The 20,054-nt window shown below is 35.9% G+C and overlaps 1 protein-coding gene across 4 annotated transcripts in view; it reads left to right on the plus strand.

Annotated features, from left to right (window-relative positions):
- The window catches only part of USP8 (ubiquitin specific peptidase 8), a 110,334-nt gene that overhangs the window by 83,313 nt on the left and 6,967 nt on the right, over window positions 1-20,054 (plus strand). For 3 of the 4 annotated variants that reach the window (XM_077127868.1, XM_077127867.1, XM_077127870.1), the window contains exons 8-14: window positions 550-712; window positions 5,561-5,705; window positions 6,013-6,236; window positions 11,414-11,995; window positions 17,541-17,627; window positions 18,845-18,925; window positions 19,327-19,589. In XM_077127868.1, the coding sequence (XP_076983983.1) occupies window positions 550-712; window positions 5,561-5,705; window positions 6,013-6,236; window positions 11,414-11,995; window positions 17,541-17,627; window positions 18,845-18,925; window positions 19,327-19,589 (1,545 nt within the window). The remainder of the gene's footprint in view (window positions 1-549; window positions 713-5,560; window positions 5,706-6,012; window positions 6,237-11,413; window positions 11,996-17,540; window positions 17,628-18,844; window positions 18,926-19,326; window positions 19,590-20,054) is intronic. The other variant, XM_077127871.1, reaches the window with a different exon arrangement.

The raw sequence follows: 20,054 nt of genomic DNA on the forward strand, positions 1-20,054 counted from the left end.
ATTACTTAAACTCTGTCTCAGTTTCCCCATTTGTAAAATGAAGATAATATCTACTGTACAGTATTGTTGTGAGAATTCAGTGAAATACTTATAAAGCATTTAGAATAAACAGTACCTGGCATGTAGTAAGTGCTCTCTGTGTTTGATAAATGAATAAACATTTTGGTATTTGGTTAACTATTAACTATCTGTACAGACATAGGAAAACTGAAATATGAATTAACCTAGGTGATCCCCCATTTGTTTATTTTTAGCTGAGCGATGTGCTTAAATAACTTCCTCTGTTTCAGCTTTCGCCCTCCTTTTATTGGAATTGTCTACTTCTTTTATTCTCTAATATTTACTGAAATATATTCCAGTATTATACTGTAGTGGTTAAACATTTTAGACTGTTTAATATCTTAATGTGTAGTCTGACCTTAGAAAAGAATCTGTCTTAAAGTTTATTATGGTGTGCTACAATCTGTAGAACAAAACTCAGTGTCATATATTAGTATATTAAGACTTCTCATCTACTTTTGCCCCAAATCAAATGTTAATACATTTCAGAGTCACTGCTAGTAGAATTGAAGCAAATCTCCCAGATGATTCTAAAGACCTGTGGAAGAAGAGGGGGAATGTGGATTATGTGGTACTTCTTGACTGGTTTAGTTCTACAAAAGATTTGGAGCTTGGAACAACTTTACGGAGTCTGAAAGATGCACTTTTCAAGGTTAGCAAGTTTCCTTGTTAGTTTACTGTAATTGCAAGCCTACTCTTATTATTAGAAAGAAATGTTGACCAATTTTTTTCTTAAGGACAAGAAGACTTAAGCTTAGGTTGTAGAATTTTTTTTAAATTCATATTTAAAAGACCTGTTTTGAATTACCAAGTAACAGTAAGATGAACTAATCTATATAAACAGGATAAGAGAATTTTCAGAAATATAAACTGTCTGAAAAAAATGTGTTGTTTTTTGTTTTGTTTTGTTTTAAGGATTAGATTTTAAAATATGGAAATATTAAGTTTTTCCACCAGAGAAACCCCTGATACTGTCTCAAATATTAGGGACTCCCAGCTCAGTAGGCCAAGCCCTTGATTTTGAGGCTTGCTCTTGTGAAGCCTATATCTGTAATGGATATATCCATTTATCTGTAAGCTAAATCTTCCTGTAGTTATATCTGAAAGTTACTTTCAGAAAACCTCTTTCGTTGCTCTTTTGTTTATTTATTCTGCAAATGAAATCATTACCCTCCCCTCTACATGGGACATGACATCCAGGGGTTAAAGTCTTCCTGGTGACATGGGATATGACCCCCAGGAATGAGCCTGGCCCATGGGATCGACATCATCTTCCTGATCAAAAGGAGGAAAATAAATGTAACAACATAAGGTATCAGTGGCCGAGAGATCAAGTGCAGTCAAGACGCTATTCTGGAGGCTACTCTTATGCTAGGGTTAGGTAGATATTCCTAATTACCAGGGTTTTCCAGACCCCAAACCAAACCATTCCTGTCAACCCTAAAGAACACCTAGAATGTTATATGAGATTCTACAAAAGTTTCATGCAATAAGATTACTTTCCAGAAACCTACAACCTCCAATTGGGTTCCTAGGCCAGATAAGTCCTGAAATCCAGAGGGGCCAGCTTCTCCAAGAACATCACGTAGTTCCATCTTCCCATCCCATATCATCAACACCCCTTTCCAAAATGAAAAGGTTAGAATTGGCATAACCCAAATACACTTAAAGATTGGGAGAAGAATCATAGTAGAAGGGGGAGTTATAACAGAGAAGATAGGATTTAACAAATGAGTATGACTGCTGAATCATTATATTGATTTTTTTTTGGTTTCCAGTGTCTAGGAACAGCTAGAAGCGAAGACCTAAAGTTGTGAAACTGTATCCCATACAAAACTCTGAAATCTGTTCTGTATCTACTTGGTACAGTGTACTTTGAAATTTATTGCTTTTTTGCATGTATATGTTATATATCATAATTAAAAATGTTAAAAACAAACTATATAGTAAAGCATAAAGGCGAAGAAAAAGTCACAAAGCAAAATAAGTGATATATTTGACTTCATAAAATAAAAACTTAAATGTGAAAAGTTATTAGAAATAAAAACTATTTGCAAAAATATGACAGGGTTTAGAGCACCTAAAAGTCAAAGGGCTTTTACAAATAAATTAAAAAATTACTTAAGATGAAAGAGTAAAACAAGCAGTAGGCATAGCAGACATGAACAGAAGACAGAGTGAACATAAACATAAAAATGGTCAGCTTTGCTATTAATCAGACTCTGCACTTGGCTGGTAGGGTTGATTGATGTGACATTGCTCTCAGAGCAATTTGGTATTACATCTTAAAAGCCTTAAAACAGTTTGTGCTTTAAAGTAGGTAATCTTTTTTTTTTTTTAATATTTTTATTGACATATCTTCACACATATACTGTGTGTACATGGTGTACAATCAGTGGCTCACAGTATCATCACATAGTTGTATATTCATCACCAGAATCATTTTTAGAACATTTGCATTACTCCAGAAAAAGAAATAAAAAGAAAAAAAAAAACTCATACATCCCATACCCCTTACCCCTCCTTCTCGTTGACCACCAGTATTCCCATCTATCCAATTTATTTTACCCTTTTCCACCCCCTATTATTCATTTATTTTTTATCCATATTTTTTTACTCATCTGTCCATACCTGGATAAAAGGAGCATCAGACACAAGGTTTTCACAATCACATAGTCACATTGTAAAAGTTAAATCTTTATACACTCATCTTCAAGATGTACTGGAACACACCTCGAGAGGTACTGGAACATAGCTCATCAGTTTCAGGTAGCTCCCTCCAGTCACTCCAGTACACCCTAAGCAAAAAAGGGAAATTTACATAATGCATAAGAATAACCTCCAGGATAACCTCTTGACTGTTTGAAGTCTCTCAACCACTGAAACTTCATTTTGTCTCATTTCGCTCTTCCCCCTTTTGGTCAAGAAGGCTTTCTCAGTCCCATGGTACCAGGTCTTAGCTTATCCCAGGATTTCTGTCCCATGATGCCAGGGAGATTTATACACCTGGGAGTCATGTCCCATGTAGGTCGGAGGGCAATGAGTTCATCTATTGAATTGGCTTAGAGAGGCCACATCTGAGCAACCAAAGAGGTTCTCTGGAAGTGACTCTTAGACCTAATTTTAAGTATGCTTAGCCTATCCTTTGCAGAAATAAATTTCAGAGGAACAGATCCCAAGATCAAGGGCTCAGCCTATTGATTTGGTTGTCCCCACTGCTTGTGTGAGAATATGAAAAATCCTCCAAATGGGGAAATTGAAAATTCGTTTCCTCCTTTTTTCCCTATTTCCGCAAGGGGACTTTGCAAATACTTCTTTATTCACTGTCCACATTACTCTGGGATATATTGGGGCATCACAGTAACCTGGACAAACCAACAAGATCCCATGCCCTGTTCAAGATTCCATGTACTTATGGTGTTCAACTGAACTGATCATACACATTAAATTAGGTAATGAACTACCCAAAATATAAATTTTGCACCAAATAAACATCTCTCTGTCTTTGGTTTCACATAGAAGTTGAAGTTTTAAAATATGGATAATATCATCCTTTACCCTGTATTCTGATCTAAAATAGGGAATCTTAAATGTACCCCAGAATAGATTGATTATATGAAACTGCCGATATTCAACTGTTTTTGACTTATAAAGGTAGCAGTTTCATAAAGTTTGACCTAAGATACATGAAAGTTTCATTTTTTGATAAGGATAACATAACATAAATCAGTGAAGAGAAGAAGGTTTGAAATGAATGGTTTGAGGACAAATAGCTAGCCAGAAAGTCAAAGTGGATCCCAGTCTTATCCCTTAGAACAATATAAATTCCAAATGGATCAAAGATATAATTGTGTAGATTGAAATAGTGTGAAAAACCAGAAGAAAACATGGTAGATATTTTTCTTATCTTGATTCTAAACCAAGAAGCCCTACAAGAAAATTAATGCATTTGTCTGTGTACAAAACACCATGAAGTAAAAATCAACCAGGAAAATATTTGTAACATATATGACAAAGGTCTTTTTCCTCTAAAATTCAAAGAACATTCATTTTTCACTAAGAATATAGAAAACAATTCTATAGATAAATGGACAAAGGATAAGATTAGTTAAGCCTAGATAGAAAAATATATATGGTTAAAAAGCATGAAAAAATGCTCAACGGTACTAATAAAGAAATGCTAACTAAAACAAGATACCACTTTTAGTCCATCAGTTTGGTAAAAATTATAAAGATTTGTAATGGATATTCTCATACACATTTGGTTAGTGTGTACATTGGGTTAGTTTTTTTGAAGGGCGATTTAACACCATCTCCCAAAGTTTTAATTGCAAACACCCTTTAAACCAGTATTTCTCCTAGGGATTTATCCTAAAGAAATACACTTTATTTTTTTAAAGATCATTTCCAAGATTGGCAGTATATATATTAAAAGCTTTGAAATGTTCATGTGCTTTGACTCAGCAAGTCCCCCTCTGGGCATTTATTCTAAGAGCATTATTTGGATGTGTGCAGGTGTAAGGGTCTTTTTTTTTTTTTTTAATCTAAGCATTGTTAATAATAAAATGGGAAGAAAAAGCTCTAAATATACAAATGATGGATTAGATTAGGGTGTGTGTGTGTATAAGATAGGCTATTATCTAGTCATTACAAATGATGATACAAACCTTTATTAGTAAAAGATGTCCAAATAAGAAAGAAAAGCAGCATTATAAAAATTTGATTGTTTTGTAAAAAGAAAAAGAAATGTGTGTATTTACAGAGAAAAATATCTGAGAATAATCTCCACAGTTATAGTGGTGTCTGTAGGTGGTGAAGTAATGGGTAATTTTTATTTTATATTTGCTTATTTATTTTCTAATTTTTCTTCTAAGACTATGGGTTATTTAGAGGTGTGGTTATTTTGAAGTTACCCTTATTTTATTGTGAAAAAATTTAAAAGTACAGATAAGCAAAAATAAAATAATTATGTCTTTCAAACCACATGAGATCTCAGAGAAACAATAATATTTTATTTATAATATATATAAAATATATATTATATATAATAATATGTATGTAAAATATTTATAATATTTTTGGGTATACAAAGCCCAGGTATTTTCATAATGATACATGACTGTATCATCTTTTTTTAATAAAAGTGAGAACTTATTTTGTGTGTGTGTTTTGTTTTTGTTTTTGTTTTTTTAATTTTTATTTTTTTTACATGGGCAGGCACTGGGAATCATACCCGAGTCCTCTGGCATGGCAGGCAAGCATTCTTACCTGCTGAGCCACCATGGCCCACCCTATTTTGTGTGTATTTTTTAAAACGTCATCTATATATATATAGGTCATTTAATGCTGATGTTTGAAAGCAGTTCCCAGTTTTTTCATCATTTAGATAATGTAAAAAATAAATCTCATCTTTAAGGGAGTAATTTTAAAATTCAGTCTTACGTTTTTAGCTATGAAGAAACTGCTGCCATATTAAAAATAGTATTTCCTTATCTTATAGTGGGAAAGTAAAACTGTCCTGCGAAATGAGCCTTTGGTTTTAGAGGGAGGCTATGAAAACTGGCTCCTTTATTATCCACAGTTCACAACAAATGCTAAAGTCGTTCCACCTACACGAGGCAAGAATGAAGAGGTGTTTATCTCATGTATGTATGTGAAAATTTTTGTTTAAAGTTGCTTTGGTAAAATACCCTTTAGAATAAGTTACTTTTATTTTCAAAGTAAAAGTCTTGGTTGTGTGTGCATTTGTCCTATTAGATAGCCATTTGTTTTCAGAAACTAGAAACAGAAGGTAGTCAACTTAGAAGTTAATGTTTTCTTTAAGACTGTTATGGTTGTTACTTCATTTAGTTTACATATAACTATTACATATAATATGCATGAGATATGTGAATTCTATTTATGGGGTTTGCTAATCTTAAAAAACTACTATTATTCTTTTGCAAATTTTAGTGGACTTTACTTATCCCACACTGGAAGAAACAGTTCCTTCTAAGCCTGCCACCCAGATACAGCCTTCTCCTTTAGAAGTGGATGAAAATATAAAATTGATAAATGATCAAGTTGAGCATATGGGACCACTTAATATATCAACTCTAAATGAACCAGTTGCTGATTCTAAATCTGATGCTTCACCTGTAATTCAACCAGTGCTTATCCTAAAGAATATTCCACAGGTGTGTTTTTTTTAATATTCTTTTAACTTTGTTGCCTTTTTTGTTTTATTATATTAAATGTATAGTACAGAATTGAATTTTTTGAAGAAAGAAAAATACCAGTGAGAAAAAGCTGTATCTTTTTGTTGTAATAATTTTTTCATTACAGTTAAGTCCTATTGCTACAGCTAATATTAACATATATATATATATGTATATATATAGGCAGTATCAATAAAAAGATTGTATTTCCACAGTGAACTTGCACAAACCTTTCAAGTTTTTTGTGCTGTGATTTCACCCATAGCATTTTAACTTTATTTCCACTTCCTTAGAATTAACACATAAATAACTGGCATTATTTAATAATCGTTTTCTAAATGGTTTTGTGTAACTAAAATGTTACAATAAAAAAATAGCGACTGTTTCCTTTTCACTGGATTTTATTTAAAGGAAAGCTTAATTTAATTCTCCCATATACATTCTCCATTAATATCTTTTTTTAACATTCCTTAAAGAAATTTTTTTCAAATATATTTAAATAGTAGTCCACAATTTGTTGATACATTTGATGTGTGGAGGAAGCTGGGAATAAGAAATTTGATAATTTTTGCTTTTAAAATGAGCTGGTTCACTTCATTTTTAAAAGGTCTTCTGCTTTTTTTTAAAATTTTTTATTAATTAAAAAAAATTACAAGACAGAAACACAAACATTCTTAATATTGCTCATTCTGTTCTACATATATAATCAGTAATTCACAATATCATCATCACATAGTTGCATATTCATCATCATGATCATTTCTTAGAACATTTGCATCAATTCAGAAAAAGAAAAAGACAACAGAAAAATAAAATGAAATCAGAAGAAAGAAAAAATTTTGTATACCATACCCCTTACCCCTCCCTTTCATTGATCACTAGCATTTCAAACTGAATTTATTTTAACATTTGTTCCCCCTATTATTTATTTTTATTCCATATGTTCTACTCATCTGTTGACAAGGTAGATAAAAGGAGCATCAGACACAAGGTTTTCACAATCACACAGTCACATTGTGAAAGCTATATCATATAATCATCTTCAAGAAACACGGCTACTGGAACACAGCTCTACATTTTCAGGCAGTTCCCTCTAGCCTCTCCATTACATCTTGGATAACAAGGTGATATCTACTTAATGCGTAAGAATAACTTCCAGGATAACCTCTCGACTCTGTTTGGAATCTATCAGCCATTGACACTTTGTCTCATTTTTCTCTTCCCCCTTTTGGTCGAGAAGGTTTTCTCAATCCCTTGATGCTGGGTCTCAGCTCATTCTAGAGTTTTTCTCAATCCCTTGATGCTGAATCTCAGCTCATTCTAGGATTTCTGTCCCACGTTGCCAGGAAGGTCCACACCCCTGGTAGTCATGTTCCACGTAGACAGAGGGAGGGTGGTGAATTTGCCTGTTGTGTTGGCTGGAGAGAGAGGCCACATCTGAGCAACAAAAGAGGCTCTCTTGGGGATGACTCTTAGGCCTAATTTTAAGTAGGCTTGATCTATCCTTTGTGGGGTTAAGTTTCTTATGAACAAACTCCAAGACTGGGGGCTCAGCCTATAGCTTTGGTTGTTCACACTGCTTGTGAGAATATCAAGAATTCAACTTGGGGAAGTTGAATTTTCCCCCGTTCTCACCATTCCCCAAAGGGGACTTTGCAAATACTTTTCCACTCACTGATCAAATCTCTGTGGGATTCATCGGGGCATCACCTGGACAAACCAGTAAAATTTCATGCCCTACCCAAGGCTCCATGTACTTATGGTGTTCAATCAACTATCTACTTGAGTTATATCAGGAGATGCACTAGTCAAAATATAAATTTTGTACCAAATAAACATTTTTTGCTTTACTCTCACACATACATTGGAATTTAAAAATATTAATTACCATCTGTTTTCAACACCCTACAGTAATGACATTCTTTTGTTCTTCCTCATGCAAAAACATTTTTTAAATTTCTACATTTAGTCACTATCATTATACACTCTAGGCATTCCTAGATTGTACCATCTCAGTCTTAATCGTCTATCTTTCTTTGTGATTTCATTTATGCCCCCAGCCCTCCTCCCTCTATCGTTCTCACATTCAGCTTCATTCAGTGTTTTAACATAATTGTATTACAGTTAGGTAATATTGTGCTGTCCATTTCTGAGTTTTTATATTCAGTCCTGTTGCACAATCTGTATCCCTTCAGCTCCAGTTACCCAATATCTTACCCTATTTCTATCTCCTGATGTTCTCTGTTATCAACGAAATATTCCAAGTTTATTCACTAATGTCAGTTCATATCAGTGAGAAGGTCTTCTGCTTTTAATATTGCAGATTAAAATCTTAAGACTACATAGAATTTGATTAAACTGCTTTTCTTAAATTACAAATTTAAGAGCTTCTAAAGAGAAAGTAAATTATTACATGTAATTTCTACTTAGCGTGATATATGAACCCTAATCCTTGATTTTCTGAGATATGTGCAATTTGTCAAACATATCTTGAGGATCTTCTTTATGACAGACGTCATGAAAGATTACAAGTATGAATAAGATGGATTCTGTATGATCTTTAGAAGAGGCCTGTACAAAATCAGTCGTAGCATGCAATGGAATAACATAAATGCTCTTTGTCACTGGATCACAGAGCAGGGGGAGAAATTGTAGCTCATTTGTTCACTTTCTTCATTGTATTCTAATGGGAAAATATAAAATACACTTTGTAAGAATACTGCAGATTACTGACAATTGTTTTCATAAGTTCTCATTCGTGTTTCAGTAAACTGTATTCTCAAGAGATGATGTTAGTGTCTCTCCTAGCAAAAGTGCAGAATTAAATTAAGGCAATAAACATTTAACTCATATCATAGGAATTTAGGTAATTATTACTCAGAGGATACCAATTAAATCTCAGTAAGTATTATAAGGGAAAGGAATTAGCAGAGCATGTATCAGGTTTTGGCTAGTTTTGGATTCAAGGAGGTTTTTTTTCAGAAGAGCAAAGGAGAATGGTATCTTTGAAGAGTTTTCTTTAAAATGCAAGTGATTGGTTTAAGAATAATATGAGATGAGACTGGAGAGGTAGCAGAGATAAGACCACACACAGGGTCTTCCAAGCCATGGTAAGGATTTTTGATGTAATCTGAGTACAGAGTGTATACATGATAGTGGGATTGCCAAGTATTTTTTTTTCATTGCTTGTGCTTTCAGTGTGAGGTTTAAGAAACCACTACCTGTGACAAGATCATCTTGAAGATGCTTTCCTACATTGTTTTTTGTAAGTTTTGTGGTTCTGGTTCTTATATTTAGGTCTTTGATTATTTTGAGTTAATTTTTGTATAAGGTGTGAGGTAGGGATACTCTGTCATTCTTTTGGATATGTTTATCAAGTTCTCCCAGCACAGTTATTGAAGAGACTGTTCTGTCTCAGTTGGGTGGACTCAGCAGCCTTGTCAAAAATTAGTTGACTTTGATTCCCGGACCCTGCACTTGCCCCCCCACACACACAAAAAGAAAGAATCAATTGACTGTAAAGGTGCAGGTCTATTTCCAAACTTTCAGTTTGATTCCATTGATCAGTATATCTCTCTTTACACCAGTACCATGCTACTGTTGTTTTTTTTAATTAATTAAACACTTTATTCACACACTATATATTCCATCCAAAGTGTATAATCAGTGGCACTGGGTATAATCAGAAAATTGTGTATTCACCACCACAGTCAATTTGAGAACATGCTCATTGCTCAAAAAAAAAAAAATTAGGGGTGTATAAGTGATTTTTTTTCCCTTTCTTGTGCTGTTTTGACCACTGTCGCTTTGCGATATGCTTTAAAGTCAGGAAGTTTGAATCCTCCTACTTTATTTTTCTTTTTCAATATGTTTTGGCTATTCAGGACCCTTCCAAATACATTGATAATTGGCTTTTCCATTTCCTCAAAGTAGGCCATTAGAGTTTTCATTGGGATTGTGTGATTCAGGAAAACATTTTTGGCAGAAAAAAAGGATCCTTTTTGATGGCTCTCCAAAAGGTGTGCTTTCCTGGCCTACCCAGCAGATGGTGCTCTTCAGCAGTCTCTTCCCTGCAACCCTAAGAAGACAGGCTAACCCTTTAGCTCTCTGGCAGTTCCATTTCTGATACAGGTCAAAACAGTGGTGCAGGCGGTACCTGTCTGGGACTGGCTAAAGCAGTGGGACCCTGGTCTAAATTCACCAGTCAGTGGTTGAATCCGTACCGGACTGTGTGTGTCTCTGTTCTTGAAGAGGAGCTTCTGCCTGTTCTACTTTTGTTAATATGCAGCAGCTGCCAGGCAGGGACCAGGCCTACATCAGATTTGTGTTTTAAAATGATTACTCTGGTTACAGTGTGGAGAATAGATTTGTATGGAGGGGCAAAAGAAGACAGAGGATAATTAGAATGTAGGCTGTAGTTTTGGGGAGGGAGAATGTTGTCATTAACTTGGCTGGTGGTACTAGACTTGGAGGGACAGATAATAGGAAAATCACTACTGTAGCAGAATGGGGGAGAATATATAATGGAAGACTGTAAGGTTTCTGGTTTAAACAACTATGTAGATAGTGTTTATGTCCAAGAGATAAGGAACAAGTAAAGGGTGACAGTGTTTGTGGGGGAAAAGAAATTCATTTTTGGTCATATAATTTATTTTATTTTTTATTAGAGAAATTGCAGGTTTATAGAGACATTATGCATAAAATACAGAGTTCCCATAAATCACCTTATTATTAACTCTTTGCATTAGTGTGGTACATTTATTGCAATTCATGAAAGAACATTTTTATAATTGTAATATTAACTATATTCCATCATTGACGTACATGCGTGACACTTACATGGCAGTATTGAGTAGGCAGTTGGATATGTGGAATGCCCAGATCCAGGTTTTAAAATTTAGAATGAAAACATTCTTAATGCTTCCATATACAAAATACATGGTAAATTGAAGGTGTTGAATCAAGAGGAAGTGACAGTGATGTTTGACTATCTCTCATTCAAGTTCTTCCTTATGAGAAATCTTGACATTGAATTTAAAAATAGATGTTATCACCATGAAGTGATGATTATTTTATCACATCATGATTACAAGAACTGAGGTTACATTCTTGAATTTTGACAAAAGTCTGTCTGTGTTCTATTTTTGTTTCTCCAGATTGATCGTACTAAAAAACCAGCCGTCAAATTGCCTGAAGACCATAGAATAAAATCTGAAAGTCCAGACCATGAGCAACAGTCTCCTCAGGATGGAAAGGTTGTTCCTGATCGTTCTGCAAAGCCAGTATTTGCCCCAACAACTGCCATGTTAACAGATGAAGAAAAGGTTCGTATTCATGTAGAAACTGCTCTTCTAATGGAAAAAAACAGACAAGAAAAAGAACTTCGGGAAAGGCAACTAGAGGAGCAGAAAGAGAAAGTGAGAAGGGAAGAACAAGAACAAAAAGCCAGAAAGGAACAAGACACAGAAGAAAATGAAATCTCAGAAAAGCAAAAAAATACAAAAGAATTAGAAAAAAGAGAAAATGAACAGGCCAAGAAAGAAGATAAAGAATCTTCAGCAAAGAGGGGCAAAGAAACAACAGGCATAAAAAGACAGAGTAAAAGTGAACATGAAACTAGTGATGCCAAGAAATCTGTGGAAGATAGGGGGAAAAGGTGTTCAACGCCAGATATGCAGAAGAAGTCAACAGGAGATGTGCCTCATGCATCTGTAACAGGAGATTCAAGTTCAGGCAGGGTAAGCTGAAATAAGCAGTACAAATTGCCAACCTAGTGAGATAAATATACAGAGAAACATATTAACACTGGTGCCATTTGTTAAACTGGGCAGTTTCTAGGGGCTGATACATTTGTATCAATCTGTACACATTAGTTCACATTCCCTCCTTTTGAGGGCCGTAACATGCATTTATGAAATGATTGGGAATAGAATTGCTTTTTGTGTCTATAGAATATAGCTTTTTTTTTTCCAAATGCAAAATACATTCATTCCATAACAACATCAGAAAGCCTTAATTCATTTCAGTTACAATACAAATGCAATACAAAGTCAGAAAGAGTACAAAATCTTATCAAAGTCAGCTACAGCCGTGATCTGTCCTAGGGCAAAAAGCTCCTCTGGTTCTAGGAATATAGCTTATTTTTAATAATTGAGATAAAGAGTACATTTTTTTTTTTACATGGGCAAGCACCAGGAATCGAACCCGGGTCCTCGGGCATGGCAGGCAAGCATTCTTACCTGCTGAGCCACTGTGGTCCGCCCTCATTTTTCATTTTTATGTTTGGTGAATGATCATCAAAAGATCTAGAATGAAACATAATCTTCCTCTCAGTATAGAGGAGTTAGGTGCCAAATATTATAGGATAGAATTTATATTTACTTAGATATGTTCAAAATCAATAGTATCTATATGGCCCAACATGTATCTGTGAAATGATGAGTTTTTGTCAGGTCTTTGTCATTTTGTCTTATTTCACCTGCTGAAATAATATTGGCAATAACCCAGTTAATGTTTCATTTTTCTATCCTTGGTTACACACCCAAAATCAATTCCCATAATTTTGAGAGACATTTTTGTGTTGTTCTTTTTTAATCTAATAATACAGTGCTTCTCATTTTTTCCCCTTCTTTATGTAGCTAATAATGTTTTTTTTCCTTTTGAACTCTAAATAAGTTTTTTTGTTTGTTTGTTTGTTTGATTTTTGCATGGGCAGGCACTGGGAATTGAACCCGGGTCTCCAGCATAGCAAGCAAGAACTCTGCCTGCTGAGCCACCATGGCCTACCCTAAATAAGTTTTTATAATAGCAGGAACAGGTGTATATTTCTCAAGCAGCAGTTCAGACATATTACAAAATTAACCATTCAGTAATACTACACTTATCTAGGAAGGCTGTCCAAAATGTAGCTCCCATGCAAAAATCTTTCTAAACACTCAAAATTGGGGACATGAAGTCCATAGGTGAAAACTCATCTAACTTTATTCATCAGAGAGTCAGAGTGTGAGCTCTTATTTAAGATACAGTTTAAATATTGTTCATTGATTAGTTATTGTTTGCCAACTATTTTTCCTCCATTGTCTTATTTATTCTTAATTGTAACCTCATGAGGTCTTCATTTTACACATGCAGCTGAAACTGAGCAGTTATTTGCCTAAGATCATGATATAGGCAGTGAAATTCCAAAGCCACATCCTTTCTGTCTTGCTGTATTAATTTAAAGCACTCATATTTCTGGAGTCATTTTGTATAGTTGCCAAATATCCCTACAAATCTAAATAGTCCTGAGATTATCACAGATAGTTACTGATGTTATAAAATAGATTAAAAAAAACTGTTTACATTGTATACATTGCATTCTGCTTTTTAAAAATAGTTGAAATATGTAATTTATTAAAATTCTAATTTTTGAAAATTTTTCTTCACTATAATTATTTTTTTAAAAATATATAAAATTAAAGTAGTTTTAAAGAACCTATGATATGTTCCAAGAAGATATAAAATGGAATTTTGAATATTGCTCTGTATAAAGTTCTGTAATCTCTTCATTCTTTTTAGTACTTTAATTATTTGACAAATGACTCCTTTTGTCAACCAAAATCATATGGGACTTAAAAGGATAGGGTCAGATGAGACCATGGTGAGTCTACCAGTTTGAAAATATTATGTACCCCGGAAAAGCCATGTTTTAAACCTGATTCAGTCTTATGGAAGTAGCCATTTCTTTTAATTAGATTATCTCCATGGAGATGTGACACACCCAACTGTGGGTATTAACTTTTGATTAGATGCAGGTGTGACTCTACCCATTCCAGGTAGGTCTTGTTTTAGATTATTAGTGTCTTTAAAGGGCGAGATGTTTTGGAGAAAAGATAGAAACAACAGAACCTAGAGAAATGACAGACGCCTTAGAGCTGACAGAAAGAAACTTCACAGCAGAGCTGACACAGATGTGGACACGTGGAGAACAGAAACATGGACGTTTGGAGATGCTTGGAGCCCAGCAGACGTTGCCATGAGATGTTAAGCAAGCCAGAGCCTGGAGAGAGCCAAGCAAAGCCCAGAGATGAAAGCCAGCCCCAGAGAAGCAAAGTGAGGAGCCCCCATAGAAACAGATGCTGAAAGCAGGGGAGCCCAGGAATGAGGGACCAACAGATGCCAGCCACGTGACTTCCCAGCTTCTAGGGGTGTTCTAGACCCATGGGCCTTTCTTGAGTGAAGGTAACCTCTCATCAGTGCCTTAATTTGAACATTTTCACTTCCTCAGAACTGTAAATTTGTACCTTATTAAATTCCCCTTTTTAAAAGCCATTCCAGTTCTGGTATATCACACATAGCTTGCAAACTAACACAGATTTGGTACTAGAGAAGTTGGGTGCTGCAGTTTGCAAATAACAAACATGTTGGAACGGCTTTTTTAAATGGATAAGGGGAAGATTTTGGCAGAGTAAGGAGCTTGATAGAGAAGGCCTAGAACGCTTTGAAGAGACTGTTGGTAGAAGTGTGGGTTCTAAAGATACCTCTGATGAGGCTTTAAACAAATGTCTTTGAAAACTGGAAGGAAGGAATTCTTTGTAGATGGAAGTCAGAATTTGAAAGCAAATTGGATATTTAACAGAAGAAATTTCAAAACTGAATGTGGGAAATGCAGACTGGCTGCTCCTTAAAGCATGTAGTAAAAATATGAGAGGAAAGAGATTAGCTAAGAACTGAACTTTTTTGGGTACAAAGAAAACAGAAATTGGTGTTCTAGAAAATTCTGGGTTTCCAGAACGTGAGACACCAGTGAATAGGGCCCCACATGAGGATTTGTCCAAGCATGGAAGCAGTCAGCCATTATAGGATGTATTAATTAGGGTTCTCTAGAGAAATAGAATCAACAGGGAATACTCGCAAATATAAAATTTATAAGTGTCTCACATGACTGTGGTAACGCAGAGTCCAAAATCCGCAGGGCAGGCTGTGAAGCTGATGATTCCAATGGAGGGTCTGGACGAACTCCACAGGAGAGGCTCTCCAGGAAGCAGGAAGAGAGCCTGTCTCTTCTGAATCCTCCTTAAAAGGCTTCCAGTGATTAGATTAAGCACCACTCATTTCAGGAGACACTCCTCTTGGCTGATTACAGATGGAGTCAGTTGTGGCTGCAGCTGATGTGATCATGATTTAATTCTATGAAATGTCTTCATTGCAACAGACAGGCCAGCACTTGCCTAACCAGACAACAGGTACCACCACTTGGCCAAGTTGACACATGAACCTGACCATGATACAGGACAAGCAAAAATTTGAGATGGAGTTATCCAGAAAGGATTTGTTGAATTTGTCTGATGGGCATGACCCCAGCATATTGCATAGAAAGCCAACACGAGTGTTGTGGGATCTGTATAAACGGAACCACCGCCAGTCTGTACAAAAAGGAGCAGAAAAGGGACAAATTGGAAGAAAATTAACTCAGAGGTAGAACCATGGAAGCTAAGGTCTGAAGCCAACCTCGTGCCAGGAGAAAGGACCCACCCATCCATGTGAAAAGGAAGCGATTGCCCAGAAGGCACAGAGTGAGCCTTCTACTTTTGCTCAGGAAGAGTTTTGCCACCTTAGCCTTGGAGAGGGTGGAGCAAATTCCCTGGGATTTGGGGGGAGCCTGGCTATTACCCGGTTGTTTTGAAGGGGTTAAGCATGTACCCTGGAGATGGCAGAGAGTCTGGGCACTGCCCTGACACTTGGAAAGGGTGGAGCCAAGAAAAAGTTGGTCCCCCCAATGTTCCCCAGTATTGCAATCTTCACCCCAGCATTTGGAGAAAGCAAGACCGCTGCATAGGCCCGTGGAAAGGGTGTAACTGCTCCTTTCTAAAGCCCCAAGAATAAATACTATCAGGCTTTGAAATCGATTGGAGTTTGCCCAACAGGTTTTTGGAACTGTATGGGTTTAGTGACCTGTTTCCAGTTTTTCCCTATGGAAATGGGAACATGTATCCTACTACTGTCCCTCCTTTTTATGTTGGCAGCAGATAACTTATTCTGTTTTAATGTCCACAGCCAGAAGAGAATTTATTTTTGCCTTAGAACAGACCATGCCTGTAACAGACTTTGACATTTTACACTGTTCTAACTTTGTGTTTTTAATGAAATGTTTTAATGCTCCGTGACATTGTGATGGAGTGAATGTATTTTGTATGTGGAAAAAACATGTCTTTTTTGGGGTCCAGAAGGTGGAATGTGCTGTTTTGAAAATATTATGTACCCCAGAAAAGCCATGTTTTAATCCTGATTCAATCTTATGGGGGCAGCTGTTTCTTTTAATCCTGATTTAATAATGTAGGTTGGAATCTTTTGATTAGATTATCCATGGAGGTGCGCCACACCCAATTGTGGGTATTAACTTTTGATTAGATGCAGATGTGACTTCACCCATTCCAGGTGGGTCTTGTTTAGATTACTAGAGTCTTTAAAGGGGGAGACCTTTTGGAGAAAAGACAGGAAAACCACAGAACCTAGAGAAATGACAGACACTTCAGAGCTGACAGAAACTTCACAGCAGAGCTGACACAGATGTGGACACATGGAGAACAGAAACATGGACGTTTGGAGGTGCTTAGGGGAGCCCAGCAGACGTTGCCATGAGATGTTAAGCAAGCCAGAGCCTGGAGAGAGCCAAGCGAAGCCCAGAGATGAAAGCCAGCCCCAGAGAAGCAAAGTGAGGAGCCCCCACAGGAACAGAAGCAGAAAGCAGGGGAGCCCAGGAGTGAGGGACCAACAGATGCCAGCCACGTGACTTCCCAGCTTCTAGGGGTGTTCTAGACCCATGGGCCTTTCTTGAGTGAAGGTAACCTCTCATCAGTGCCTTAATTTGAACATTTTCACTTCCTCAGAACTGTAAACTTGTACCTTATTAAATTCCCCTTTTAAGAAGCCATTCCAGTTCTGGTATGTTGTATTCCAGCAGCTTGCAAACTAACACAGTGAGTATATCCTAATGACTAGAATCATCTCCCACCCCCTCACCCCCAAATGTAGTTGAAGTGTTCTTCATGCTTCATCTTAGTGTGTTCAGAAATTCCAAATGAACCATCTTTGATTAAAAGTATCTATTTTGAAATTTTTTCATTAGAGAAGTTGTGCATTTACAGAACAGTTGTGCCTATCTATTTTGAATTAGACAATAAAATGGAATAAAATTTTCAGGGGCCTTTTGCATTTGAATTTGTTTGAATTAGCTAGCAATAGATCTATATTGTGGGAAAGTTAATGCTTTCTTTTGCTTATGAAGCTTTGATAATTTTACAGCCTGTTAAAATTAAAGGACATCCAGAAAGTGGAATTCTAAAGACAGGAACTTTCAAAGAGAATACAGAGGATGCTGAAAGAAATAAAGTAAGTAGTTCATTTGGGAGGGGGTGCAGGGGGGACAAACTGAGAAAAAACATGGATTATAACCGTATGGTTATCTTTACTGTATTGACGCTCTCCATCTTGAGATCTGTTCTCTGAAGGGGATCTTTGCAAAAATGTCTCCCCTTCTGGCTTGTCTTTTCATTTTCTTAAATGGTGTCTTTTGAAGGACAGAAGTTTTTGTTGAAATCCAGCATATCAATTTTTTCTTACATGAATCCTGCTTTCAGTATTATATCTGGTGAACTCTGTGCCAAACTCAAAATCATGAAGCCATCAAGATTTTTTCCTATGCTTTCTCCTAAAAGTTTTACAGTTTTAGCTCTTATAATTGGGTCTGTAAGTCATTTTGAGTTAATTTTGTGTATGGTGTGATCTAAATTTTTATCTTTGCATATGGCTATCCAGATGTCCTACTTGTCAGAATTTTTTTCCCAGCATAGAGTCTGTACTACATGTTTGTATTCAGCAGAATGTATATATTTTAAGACTGAAGAATATAAAGGTAGAAATTGGGTGGTTTACTATGAGGCTTTTTATTTCTGATAGAATTTTCATCAAGGAGTGGAAGTATCTTGTGTTGTTATTATTGGTGCCTCGTCATATTGATCTGTATTACAGAACATTTCATAAATATTTTCTGGAATGAATAAATGTAGAAAATTTGATAGGAGGTCAAGATAACTAGTAGAAAATGCCATGGTATGTATTTTTTAGCCTTTCTGGTTTAATCTTGGATCCAATTGTCCTCTTCCCTATCACCTCCCACCTGAGACCGTCTACTTCCACTATGTATATATAGAGTTGTGAATACGGGCAACTATTCTGTCTGCAAAGAATGATCAATACATTCATTACAATTCCCCAAACAATATTTTGTTCAGATGTATTCCAGTTTCATTCCCCATCCCTTTTTTAAATGTTTTTTTTAATAGTTGAATGCATAATCAAATGGTGGCATTTCTATACAATGAATTTTTATCTTTTTTTGGTTCTTTAATCAAGGTGATATAAAAGTTCTTTTTGGTGTAGCAGTCATTGAACTTTGAGTAAAACAAATACAGACCTTCATCTTTAAACCTGTTGTAAAAGAATATATTACAGGCAGCCTAGGCCTTTGACTCTTTTGAAATAAGTAGCATAAGTAGTTAGTGTGTGGCAAAACTTAATTAACAAGTCCTATTTTTTCTTTCAACTAGGCTCAACGAGAGCCTTTGACAAGAGCACGAAGTGAAGAAATGGGGAGGATTATACCAGGGCTGCCTACAGGATGGGTCAAGGTAAAAGTCAGAATTAGCCCATAAATAAATAAAATGGTCACTGTCTTCTAAAGAAGAATCTTTGTTTAGTCTACATATTTCTTAATGCAGAGTCAATCCTATTTCTTAACTATAGAGGACATAGCTCCTTACCCTAATTACAGCAAGGTTAGATTTCTCAATACCCAGCCTGGAATGATGGCTAGAATATCTTAGCATTTCTGGAACTTATCATTTAGAAATTGTGCATTCTTAAAAACCTAAATTTCTTTCAAAATTTAATTATAGAAGTGATTACTATTATATTAATTTATTTTTTATCTAAAAGTAAATTCAGCAGTGAAATAATTTTGAGTGATTTTCTCTTTATCTAATGGTCATTTGGGTTTCGACCTGTTTGCTTTTTTCCTTTTCCATGGAAGTTTCTTGACTCAACCACCGGAACCTTTCGTTATTATCATTCACCCACCAATACTGTTCACGTGTATCCACCGGAAATGGCTCCTTCATCTGCACCGCCTTCCACTCTTCCAACTCATAAAGCTAAACCACAGATTCCCACTGAGCGGGACAGGGAACCTGCTAAACTGAAGCGCTCCTACTCCTCCCCAGATATAGCCCAGGCTGTTCAAGAGGAAGAGAAGAGAAAGCCAACAGCAACTCCAGCAGTCAATCGGGAAAACAAGTAAGTTTATCTTAACTCCTTGGACTAGAATAACCTATGTTTTTAACGTCAATTCAGATTATATTAGCATATTAATGTCAGGAAATCAGAAATTTCTGTGGATGGCTATACCAGTCATTGTCATACCACATGAGAAAAAACACAGAAAACGTTCTTGGTTTTTCCCTCAGGTGCTCACTTAAATACATGAAAGGATTATCATAAGTATTAATGTTCCTATAAAAATGCACACATCGTTAGGGTGTGCAGGTGGTTCAGTGGTAGAATGCTCGCCTTCCATGCAGGAGACTTGGGCTCAATTCCCAGACCATGCACCCCCCAAAAAAGAAGTATACACATTGTTATACTTTGAGGCAGCAACCATGGTGTACCTACAAGTTTTTCATAGACTTCCTGTGGTCCCTAAATCTCCCTTTGAAGATAATAATTTAGAGGATTATTACATTTGCCTTGTTGCAGTACTCA

The sequence above is a fragment of the Tamandua tetradactyla genome, chromosome 14 (assembly GCF_023851605.1).
Source record: "Tamandua tetradactyla isolate mTamTet1 chromosome 14, mTamTet1.pri, whole genome shotgun sequence".
Classification (NCBI taxonomy): domain Eukaryota; kingdom Metazoa; phylum Chordata; class Mammalia; order Pilosa; family Myrmecophagidae; genus Tamandua; species Tamandua tetradactyla.